Source organism: Otolemur garnettii, unplaced genomic scaffold (assembly GCF_000181295.1).
Source record: "Otolemur garnettii isolate 467f Iridium unplaced genomic scaffold, OtoGar3 scaffold00018, whole genome shotgun sequence".
Classification (NCBI taxonomy): Eukaryota; Metazoa; Chordata; class Mammalia; order Primates; family Galagidae; genus Otolemur; species Otolemur garnettii.
In genome coordinates, this window is record NW_003852413.1 from 4,191,767 (window position 1) to 4,204,167 (window position 12,401).

The window sequence follows — 12,401 nt, forward strand, 5'->3', positions numbered from 1 at the left end:
GGCTATTTTTTGGTTGCAGCCATCATTGTTGTTTGGCGGGTCCAGACTGGATTTGAACCCGCCACCTTAGGTGTATGTGGCTGGCGCCTTAGCTGCTTGAGCCACAGGCGCCGAGCCAATTCATGGTAATTTAAAAGTCACTGTATCTTTCTGTATTGGTGTTGTATTCCAAAAAGTCCCTGAGGGTGTTTCTGGTTAATACTATGAAAAGCATCAGGGTGCATTTGCAGGCTGGTGTATGTGTATAATTTATGGACTTAAAGTATAATAATTGTTTCTCTTTCCTAGAGATTTAATTTAGTTCATCAAAAATATATAATACTTCCATTATCAAAACATAAGAAATGCTCCCTTAAACATAGCCTTATGTTAAATTTGCTAAAAGTGACATAGTTTTGCCCTTTTATAAGCTTTAATCTAAAAAATGTTTAAGATGCAGGGGATTTGATTCCAATGAACGAAGAGGCAACAAGAAGAAAGGAAAAAAATCCCTGTTAATTTTACTGACTATTCATTACTTACAGCCCTCAGGGTAGAGAAAAGGAGTAGGAAGTTGCAGTGAGGAGAAAAGGAAGAGGACGGTGGCAGGCAGGACACAGTGCGTCTACAACTGCAAAGGCTCTAGTGACACATGAGCACAATATAAAAAACATTCCCTCTGAAAATATTCTTCACAGGGCTTTTCAGAGTGACCCTGCAATACCCACACAACAGAAGGCAGGGTGGTTTCTCAACAGTCTTTCTTTCCTCACGGAAGCAGCTTATTCGCAGGCCGTTTTGATAACTTGAGATTAGCCAAGATTATATTATATTTCGATTTATCCATTTAGCATTTTGGGTCCCATCATTAATTGGATTATTTGCCAGCCCAGCTGCAGAAAGACTGTTTATTTGATCCCTGTAATCACTTTTCCTCCTTATGAACAGAGAGCACTGATTTTAGTTTTTGGGTTCTGCTTTTAATTGAATGCTTTTTTTAACCTAAATTTCTTTTTGAACAGTAATACATTCACATGATTCAAAAGCATAAAAAAGGTATTAACAAGAGCCTTCTTCCCATGTTACCTCATTTGCTTAGTTCCTGCTCTTTCCAAGAGGAAGACACTCTTAGCAGTGGTCCACAGATGACATAAGAGAACCTATGGTCTATCTTTTCACCATTGGAAATATGACCTTTAAATTTATTTTGTTTTAGGGTTTGTTTTCTTTAAGTTTGTTGTTCACACCTTTTGAAGTCCTTTTTTGGGGGCATTGCCCCAGGAGCTGCAGGAAGAGGAGCTTTCTTGGGAAGCAGCATTATTCCACACGTCCCCTTCTTCATCCTCCCATTGGCTGGTACCGAGGTTCATTTCATCCCCACCACTGCCCCAGCCTTCTTGCATAGATTTTGAAGCTAGAAGAGAGCCAACATGAACTTATCAAATTCTCCATGCCTCCTTCACTATAATATATAATTTAGGGAAGGTGGGGCAAAATGGGTGTACTGCAATCTACCTTTTTACTAATTCATTTTCCCAGATTTAAAATTGAATTTCTCCTACTAGATATGTAATATCTATATATGTATGTGTACATATACATATAATTTTCCTTGTAGTAGTCTATGTTGTTCCAAATTTACCAACCAACATGCTAAAAAGAGATCCTGAGGGCTGTAAGAGAAGGTGGCAATCTCTACATGGAATGAAAAGCCTACGAACTGTCATTGTCTTCTGGGTGGTTCTTAACACTGCTTGACCCAAACCTGTGAGCATCACATCACAGACACCAGTGCTCCTCAAACTGACCCATCCGTGACTGTCAGCCGGGCAGCACACACAGTGCAGCGGGGCTGAGCTCGGGCCCAGCAATCTGTGTTTTTAACAAGCTCCCAGCAAACACTGAGTAACTAGCTGGACAGAGGTCTTAGGCAGATGGAGCTATAAATCATTTCCAATCTCAAGATGTTATTTTTTTCTTCTTTCTTAAGGTACAAAGTGACTTTTGGTGTCAAAATTACCCCAAATTTTCATTCCTTGGAAGAACATGAGGAAGGCCAAAGACTGCTAGGGTCTCTCAGATGGTAAGATAGGGCAGGCATATAACTGAGTCTCTAGCTCAGACTCTAAAATGCATGTGAATCTAAACACTCAGTAGTTTCTTTATTCTTTAGATTTCCAATAAGAAGTAATACAAGCGAATCAATACTTCCAGTAGAATGGCAGATACATGGAACAGATTATCCACTATTAGCAAAATAACAAAATACAACACCATTGAAGTTGCATTTTAAGATCTAGGACATCTAATGATACCCAAAGAAAAGATACAGTTTTTTCAGTCATGTGAATAATTAAAGTTTTCTTTCTCTTTTTTTTTTGAGACAGAATCTCAAGCTGTTGCCCTGGGTAGAGTGCTATGGCATCACACACAGCTCACAGCAACCTCAGACTCTTGGGCATAAGCAATTCTCTTGCCTCAGCCTCTCAGTAGCTGAGACTCTAAGCACCTGCCACAATGCCCAGCCATTTTTTGGTTGTTGTTGTCATTGTTGTTTGGCAGGCCCGGGCTGGATTCAAACCTGCCAGCTCCAGTGTATGTGGCTGGCGCCCTTAGCCGCTGAGCTACAGGCACTGAGCCAATAATTAAAGTTATTATAAGACTTAAATCATAGTCTTACATCATGTTACTATTATAAATATCACACTGTAAAACACCCTCATGTTACAAGAATTACACTTAGTAAACATAATCTGGACATTTGTAAGAATACGTGTATATATATTATTTGTATGTTTGTTACATTTTAAGAAAATGCGAGGAAAAATGAACATTTTTTTTCTTTTTTCAAGTTGTTTAAGCATAAATATAGAGTACCCAAGAAATTGCTGTGAACTAATACATGTTTTTAAAAACTAATCTTGAAGAAAAAAATGACACGGATTATCCATCTTGCTCAAATAGCAAGTTCAAATAGCTTAATGTGGCAGGTACGTGGATACTGCTGAAGCATGTGTATTACTAGCAGCAGCAAATACACGTATATGCTAGGTTGCTTTAATTCTTTGTGTTGCTATAAAAAGGAGGGCATAGACTTCTGCTAAAAACTCCTTTGTGTTCACGAATCAGACAAGACAATACTTCTCTACAGTCTTGGTTTTACGTTAGTTTTAAAGTCTAAGTGTATGAGAAAAGTGTCCCCAAAATTTAGTTTTTAAGAACCAGTGAAAAGTCCCCCTCAAAATAAAGTTCTTGGAGAGCCAATTCTAAACCATCAGATCAGTGCAAGCAGAACACCAGGCTCACCTGGTTTGCACAGGGCCGGGGCAGCAGCGGGTGCACCTGCTCTTCCGAATGCCACAGTGGGTTCTGCAGGGCGATCTCCCCATCCGCTGCCACTGCTGGGTGGCTTCCCCCATGCTGCCGTGCCATTGTCAACCAGGGTAGAAGGGGAAGATGGCTCTCCCCAAGAGTTTTCAGCCTTTGAGTGAACATTAGGCATTTCTCCCCAGCCTGATGAAACTGAAAAGGGCACCAAGGGGTATATCATATAATAAGAATAAAACAGAGAGGAAGTAAACATGTAATTCATTTTTCAATTTCAAAATAGTTTTAAAATAATCTATCTTTGGGATGGCCTTCAATAGAAAGCTAAATGTATATAAATGTATTAAATCTAATCACATTTGTTTACCTTATTAAAGCTGCAATTTTCTTACCCTTGACCTCTACCCATTTGAAATTTTAAAAGTCCATTAAACACTAAAGTTTTTGCAACATAATAGGATTTAAAAGAATAGCTTAAAACTATGTTTGAGAAGTAGCTTGCATATTTTTGGTATTGGATGCAATGACCTAGAAGAAATTGTATGTTACATTACTCTCTTGTAAGAGCAATTGACAAGTTGCCAATACACACTGAAAAATTATTCTTGCTTATTTTTTGACCACGATAGATGTAGTTTAATCTATTTGGGCAAAGAAATGAGAAGATGGCAGTAAACACACAAAGGTAAAGTGATACTAGAGAATGCAAGCAGCTCCCACAGTACCACCATGAGGGTTGTCTGAAGCATTTGTCTCAGAATGAACAGAGTTGAGGAATTACGACCAGCACCCGTAGTTCCAACAGGCACAATGATCTCAAGGCCTTGTTGAAAATTCTTTACTGCTTTGCCTAGTCCTATTGTGACAGCATTCTTAGGAACTGATCCCCGACGGAAACTAAGTAAGGACTGACAATGAGTATAGAGGGTGTGCACTCTCAGTGAGACCTGAGCACAGGCGCAAACTGCAGATCCACTTAGAAGTGAATTTTCTTCCACCTCAGCCTCCTGTGATGCCGCCTCCTGAGCCTACTGTGAGGATGACAACAGTGATGAGGACCGTTATGCTGATCTACTTCCATCTAACAATTATTAAGAATATTTTCTACAATCCTTATGATTTTCCTTTTTATTATTACATATATCTTTTGAGACAGAGTCTTACTATGTTGCTCTCAGTAGAGTGCTGTAATGTCACAGCTCAAAGCAACCTCAAACTCTTGGGCTCAAGTGATCCTCTTGCCTCAGCCTCCCAAGTAGCTGGGACTACAGGCACCCGCCATAACACCCAGCTATTTTTTTGTTGCAGTTGATTAGCTGGCCTGGGTCGGGTTCGAACCCGCCACTCTTAGTGTATGTGGCTGGTGCCATAACCACTGTGTTATAGGTGCTGAGCCATCTTATGATTTTAATACCATTTTTTTTCTTAAGCTTACTTTATTGTATGAGTTCATGAACTCATCCTAGAAAAAGTGCTACCTACCTTACTGCTGAATATCACTATGGTCACCTTTGAAGAATTTCCCTTGGGAAGCTATGCTTTGATGTACTCTTTTCCCAGAATGGCCATCAAAGCTGGCATCGTATTACTCTTGATGACTTCAATGTTACCAACATGTCTTCCTTTTAATATTCCCTTTATTTTCAGGTAAAGAAAAAGTCATTGGGGGCCAGATCAGGTAAATAGGGAGACAGTTCCAATATAGTTATTTGTTCACTTACTAAAAACTCCCTCATAGACAGTGCTGCATGAGCTGGTGCATGGTTGGGATGCAAGAGCCATGAGTTGTTAGCCAAGATTTTCAGTTAAGATTTTCCTATTTTCTCCATTGATGTTTACTTGGTCTGCTATTCCTCACAGTCAGCTGACAATTTTGATGAAAAATTGAATAAATTTTTGCAATGTTTTATCAGTTCTACTCTACTGGTTGCTCTGACCTCTCTTCACCAGTGAAGCTTTCTCTCTCCTCAGAAGAACATTTAATCCATTTGCACATTGGTGTTTTCGTCATGACAATATCCCCATAAACTTGGACTAACATGTCCCTGATTTTACTTCCATTCTTGCAAAGTTTAATGAGAAATATACAAATGCTTGTTCACTGTTTTAATTCAAGCTTTGACGTTCTTACAATGTGACAGCACACAAAACCAAACAGCAATAATGCATGTCACTCAGCAAGATACCACCACACGTCGACATGAACACAGGTGTGAGACATCAATACACCAAGGTTATGAAGCCATACCACGTTGTTTATACAGTGCTGCCAATGCAAGTGCACAGTGGCAAGTTCACAAACTTGACTGTTAGATCTCACAAACATACAAAATATGTGTTAGCCTATTGTATGTTATCAGCAAGGCTATTAGTTAAATTTCATTAGAGTCAAAAGTTACACTCAGATTTTTACCTGTGTAAGGAGTCAACACTCAAAACCCTAATGTTGCTAAAAAGTCAAGTGAATTATCTATAGACAAGGATGTGGTATAAGACCAGGCAACAAGAATCTGTCCAAGTGTTTTATATTTCAGTAAAAATATTTTATATTAAATACATAAACTTTATTTTTCTAAACCAACTCAAATTCTAAAAAATTTGCTTCTGCTACAAGCTCACTTTGCAGTGCTGACAATTACAATGATAGCTGTGTCATGTGTAATTTGCACACAGATGCATTTTATCAGAGATAGAAATATAAATATTTTAGTGTTAACTGAAGTAGAGAAAGCATTTCTGCTTATAACTTCATTTTACAAGAGAAAGCAATGGCATAAAATACAAATAGTTAACTGCAAATTTTAAATTATTTGGTCTCAACATGGTTATTATAAAACCAATTAAAATAATTTTCTAGCTAAAAACACCATGAAACAGTTCCTTTCCTACTCTTCATTCTAATAAGATGCAGTAATATTAACAGCAAAAGACATACAGCCTACAAATTATTATCATTATTATTGAGACAGAGTCTATGTCACCCTTGGTAGAGTGCCGTGATGTCACAGCTCACAGCAACCTCAAACTCTTGGGCTTTAGTGATTCTCTTCCCTCAGCCTCCCAAGTAGCTGGGACTACAGGCACCCGCCATGACACCCAGCTATTTTTCTGTTGCAGTTGTTTAGCTGGCCCGGGCTGGGTTTAAACCCGCCACCCTAGGTGTATGTGGCTAGTGCCATAACCACTGTGCTACGGGCGCTGAGCCACAAATTATTTTTTTGAGACACAGTCTTATTTTGTTGCCCTGCGTAGGGTGCCATGGTGTCAGCCTAGCTCAAAACAACCTCAAACTCTTGGGCTCAAATGATCCTCCCACCTCAACCTCCTAAGCAGCTGGGATTATAGGCACACACCACTATGCTTGGCTAATTTTTCCATTTTTAGTATAGATGGGGTCTTACTCTTGCTTAGGCAGGTCTTGAACTCGACCTCAAGGGATCCTTGGCCTCCCGGAGTGAGGGATGAGCCACTGTGCCTGGACCAATGAATTATTTTAAAATAAATAATCACTCTATGCTGAGCAATATATTATGCAAATTGTTACCAATAACAGAAGATTAACCCTAATTGATCACTGCTAGCCACTGCTGACTATATTACCTTTAGTTACACAGAAAACAACAATATGTATTGAGAAAAATAGTTTTATAAATTGAAGGGACAAAATTGAATCAGGAAAATTAACAGAGATGCTAAAAATTATGAATGTTTTAGGAAGCTAAAATAACATAGGTGTTGCTAAAGATCAATTAACTATAAAAATACTGACTTGTTGTAGATAATTAAATAATGAATACCTATAATTTGTCATCTCTATTCTATCTCTTTGAAAGGCAAAATGTACTATAAGTTACTTAAGTAAAAATTAAGGATATTAAGACTATGGGAAGTATAACTGATTTTTATAAAGAGTTATAAATTCTGCCTAAAAGCAGAAATGTTTACAGAGTAGCAAGCAGGCTTCAAAATCTTAGAAATAAATGGAAAAACACTATTTACTCAAAATTCAAAACAACAATATTTGCATTTTAAGTTGGCCTCTGACAAGACTATCTTTACCTACAATGCCAAACTAACACAGCCATCTGGATGTGTGCACCATCTAGAAAAGGTGCTGAAAACTAACAGGCTAGATCATGTTGATGCTAAGCCAAGTATTTTCAGTAGGTAGAAAATAACTTTAAATGTATAGTATCGAAATAAATATAATCTGCATGTTCAGTGTTTACTGCTAGGATGAATCTGGCATCCTTTGTTAATAATTTACAGGGATTCTTTTAAAGTTGGGCTTGAGGGGGAGGGAGGAGGAGGTATGGAGGGAGGGTAACTGGTGGGAACACACCTACAGTGCATTTTACAAGGGTACATGTTAAGTTTACTAAGTGTAGAGTATAAATGTCTTAACACAATAACTAAGAAAATGCGGTAAAGGCTATGTTAACCAGTTTGATGAAAATATATCAAATGGTATACAAAACCAACACATTGTACCCCATGATTGCATTAACATACACAGTTATGATTTAATAAAAAAAAAGTTGGGCTTGATGAAGCAGAACAAATTTCTCTCTTACATTTATAACACTGATACTAAAATTTGAAAAGTGGTCCTTCATATACTACTATTTTTTGCAAAATATTTTTATACTATGGGGTTCTGGAATCATTACCTCCCTTAATCTACTTCAACTGAACCAATATAGTTAGGAATAATAAAACAGTAACAATTACCACTGTCAAATGCCACCAGGATATGTAGCTTTCATTCAATTTGAAAATACACATTCTTCATCTTTTTATCAGAACAAAGGGCCTAAGGGCCTAAGTACTGTGCACTCAGAAGACTGGTAATGACTGCAAAACAGATAAAAAGGCCAAGAAATAGATGCTCTTTCCCTAATGATTCCCATCGTGAGCTCTACAGTTAAGGCAGATGGCATTCTTTCTTCTGTAAAAGAAGAAACCAATTCTAGCTTGTTCCATGGATGCTGCATATATACTGTATATAACATGTGTGTATGTACTTATGTATAAGAGATGAGGTCTCGCTCTGTTCCTCAGGCTGGTCTGGAACTTGTGGCCTTGAGCAATCCTCCCACTTCAGCCTCCAAAACTGTTAGGATTACAGGCCTAAGCCGGGACTACTTACATAGTTTTATAAGTATGACAGGTGGTCCTTTTTGGGAAGAAAGGTTTAGTTAAAAGTGGCCAACTATAAGTGACAAAATGATGAAGGACTAAAAATTCAACTGATGAAGCATTTCTTGAGTGCTTACTCTCTGCCTGGCATTTTTAGGCACTGGTTTAAATATTAATGAGTTTTTACTCATACTGATGGCCTTTAAATTTAATGTAAATTTATCATAATGTTTGGTTGGCTATAGGCTTTTAGAGGGACACAGCAGAATTGGTAGCTGCAGTAATAATAAATCTTTCATACTTGAAATTGAGATGAGTATTTACATAGTGAAACTTCATACAGAAGAGTATTCTCTTTGTGCAGAACAGCATCGGATAGCAAAGTCTCCTCCTTTCCCAAATGCCTTATGCTGTGGGCATCTGACTGATTCAGAGGACTCTGTTATAGATAAGGGTCCTTTGAGGGGCTGACCAAGGGCCTCAAGCTGCACAGCAACTTCTCTCAGAAGAGCTTCTTTGCCTGCCTCATCACATAGAGCAGACATCACAAAAGGAAAAGTCTTGAGTTTTTATTTCAGTGCATTAATGATAGATTTTAAACATGGTCTTTCTTATTGGGTATCGGGGGAGGCACATTACATTTTCAACTGTCTTAGTCCTTTATTTGTTTTGAGTTGAAGGTCCCTAAAGCTAAAGCCTTTGTGTTTGGGGTTCACACATTTTACACGATAAATCCGTACCGACAAGCATTTCCTCCAACTTCTGCAGTGGACTCCTGATTCTCTTGTCCTAGCTTACTCAATCCCAGCCTCGATGACCAGTCCTTAAAACATAGGAAAGCAAAAGCAACCCAACCTAACCCAAACCCAAGAAAAATCCCATACCCACAAAAAGCACCCATCACTCAAGATTAGTCTTCTTTGAATTAAGTATTGCATAGTGCTTAAAATAGAATTACTTCTAGCTGGAGAGGTCAATGGGATCTATTTCTGAAGTTACGGTGTGAAAACAGCTCACCTGTAATGGCGTCTTGCTGATTCACTCTATTTGCAGGTGACTATTTTTGGTATCACTTTTATACCAAAGAATGATAAAGAAACTTTGTTGGAAAGGGAGTCTGAAAGGAAGGACAATGTTCTCTAGCTTCTGGTAGTAATGAGACTCAAGAGAAACAGTACATGTTTCACCTTCCTAGATAGAAGCTTTCCAAATCTAGTATTTTTCCAGGTTTTACTTTAACAAATATGAGATATGCCTCTTCCATGACTGACTCACACCATCTCTGCATTTATAATGTTTTATAGTATTTTTGCCAGAAACTAAGTTTTAAAGCAAATATCACTACATTTGTTCCCAAATGCAAAGTAAGGTTGCCTCTGGCTAAAAGCCTTTGCCAGCCTGCACAAGTCAACGATGGGGTCACCACCAGCACAGCAGAGAAGCCTGCTGTAGCTAAGGAGAGGCTGTTCTGAGTTGCTGAGAATAGGCAGCAAAATGAACACAAAACAGCACACAGTCAGACCAAAATTAGCAGTGTACTTTCTCTGCTTTTCTCATCGGCACATGATATTTTATTTCCATCCACTGTTGGAAGACAGGTGAGATTCCATAACCCCACTATGTCACTGGTTTAGCTTAGATCCAGTCTGTAATGGCCTTCATATCTGACTATAAATTAATTTTATGGCAATTTCCCTCCCCTAGAGTAATCTCCTTCAAATTATTTACAGGTTTGGTGAGACCTGAGTCAGGAATGAAAGAAACTATCTCTGGAAGTTCTTCCTCAATCTCAGTCTTAGATTCAGAACCAACTGTGAGAATCTGTCGCTCACTACACAGTTTTACTAATTAATGTTCTGTGTTCTCCGGTGTGTCTGAAAAATGGTTTTTAAGTGTCCCAGAGTATTTATTTCTAAGTGTAGCAGGTGATCAGGCTGCAAACTATTTTTAGGATCTACTTTCATTCTGTTAGAAATGAAAGTGCTCTTTGCACTTTCCCTACATCCCCACTTGGTGCTGAAGTAACAGACTGGTCCATGTCCACTTACTAGCTTCTTACAGGTAGTGGGTTCTGCAAGTCTAGCTGGTCTGGCAGAGTGAGCAGTCGGGCCATGTTTTAAGTAGGAGGTGCTATGCCATGCAGGAGGTGTAGGTGACTGGACAGCCTGTAGGTGACTTTCCAAGCCAAGTCTCAGCAGTCCATCTCAAGCAGTCTATCATCTCGAATAAAAGGACAGGGACAGAGATACTGCTGTGATTACTGCGGCTGTCCTGCCTTCAGAATAGGTTTGAATCAGGTCCAAACGACCTAGTTTAGGAAGCTATACTGTACTTCTTAAAATAATATGTTTTCCTCAGGCTCACAGAAAACTAATTAATATCAACACAATGTTAACCGGACAAAAATGATTGGACTGGGAGATTCACTTCTTAAAACTGGACACATAAAAAATACACAACTGAGAAACCACATTTTGTAGGACAGAAAGAGACCAATACACTCAAGTTGTAATGAGCAACAGTTTAAAAACAACTTCAAGCCTAAGCTTTGACGTAGGAAATTATGTAACATCAGCATAGGTCAATACTGAAATTGCAGAATACCCATAAAATACTAACTTTATAAACAGCAGAAAGCTTATTAGCCAGTCATAAGGGGAAGGCTTTTATCTGGGTGGGGAATCCCAGCTGAGTCACAGAGACCTGTGCAGATGTTCAAGTCACTAGCTGATTTGCAGCCTGGGGGTCCTGCTGCTGCTCTCATCCACCCTGACTGCCCAAGAGGCACTGTCCCCTACCAGGAGGGCGATGGGCTGCCACCAGAGATAATCACTCTGAAGAGTGCACACTATCATCACTATGAAGAGACTGGTGTAGAACCCAGTCTGTTAGTTCCATAGGTTCAAACAACAGCCTGGTCTAATACGTTTGGAAAATAAAAGGCTTTGATTACTTCTAATTCACAAGAGTGATGAACTTTGCTTTCACTGCAAAAGAAAGCTTGGTTTAAGTCTGAGCCTTGAATATCACAGGTAATATAAAACAGGAATAACACTCAATGTAGCTAACTATAGTCACTGATAAAAAAGAGGCTAATATTATAAATGAAAAAAATAAGTAACCCCATCATATGTTTAGCAAAATACCTAACTTGATGTAGTTCAGTATATGGACTTACTTCCACATGGAAAAAATTTGCACCACTTTTTATTTGCCTGTTAACTGGTGTAACTAAATTGACAACTGCCTCTATAATATGCCATGACTACAGAGACTACATATGTGCATACAGCCTGAGAGCTGGCGGGGGAAGGAACACAGAAAGAGCTGCTGTGCTAAGGTGCAGGAGTCATAGTACATGTTTTTCTCTCACATTTGGTGATAATATGTGTAATTTGTTAAAAAAACTATACTTTTCATATAAAAGAAAATTATATTGGCCCTACTAATTGAATAAGAATGCCTTTATCAGAGTAAAGCTCATATTCTTTGACTATTAAACTAGTTAAAAGTAGTTTCTAGGGTGGTGCCTGTGGCTCAGTGAGTAGGGTGCTGGCCCCATATACTGAGGGTAGTGGGTTCAAACCCGACCCCGGACAAACTGCAACAAAAAAATAGCCAGGCGTTGTGGTGGGCGCCTGTGGTCCCAGCTACTCAGGAGGCTGAGGTAAGAGAATCACCGAAGTCCAAGAGCTGGAGTTTGCTGTGAGCTGTGACACCACGGCACTCTACCAAGGATGACAAAGTGAGACTCTGTCTCTAAAAAAAAGTTTCTAAGGATAACATAACAAAGGGGGGAAGATACCAACCTCTGTAGGGTTTCATGGATGTAATATTTTAGAAATGTCAGCAGGTCAAGGTGTTTGTATTTATTATTTTTGAGACAGAGTTTCACTTTGTCACTCTCCATAGAATGTTGTGGTGTCATAGCTCACAGCAACCTCAAACTCTTAGGC

General features: G+C 38.8%; 1 protein-coding gene across 1 annotated transcript in view; it reads right to left on the reverse strand.

The window, feature by feature from the left end:
* Positions 1 to 12,401, reverse strand: part of TNRC6C (trinucleotide repeat containing 6C) — a 105,234-nt gene that overhangs the window by 39,600 nt on the left and 53,233 nt on the right. The window contains exons 5-6 of the mRNA XM_023511183.1: positions 3,286 to 3,501; positions 1,224 to 1,393 (exon numbers count right to left, since the gene is read on the reverse strand). Of these exons, the coding sequence (XP_023366951.1) occupies positions 1,224 to 1,393; positions 3,286 to 3,501 (386 nt within the window). The remainder of the gene's footprint in view (positions 1 to 1,223; positions 1,394 to 3,285; positions 3,502 to 12,401) is intronic.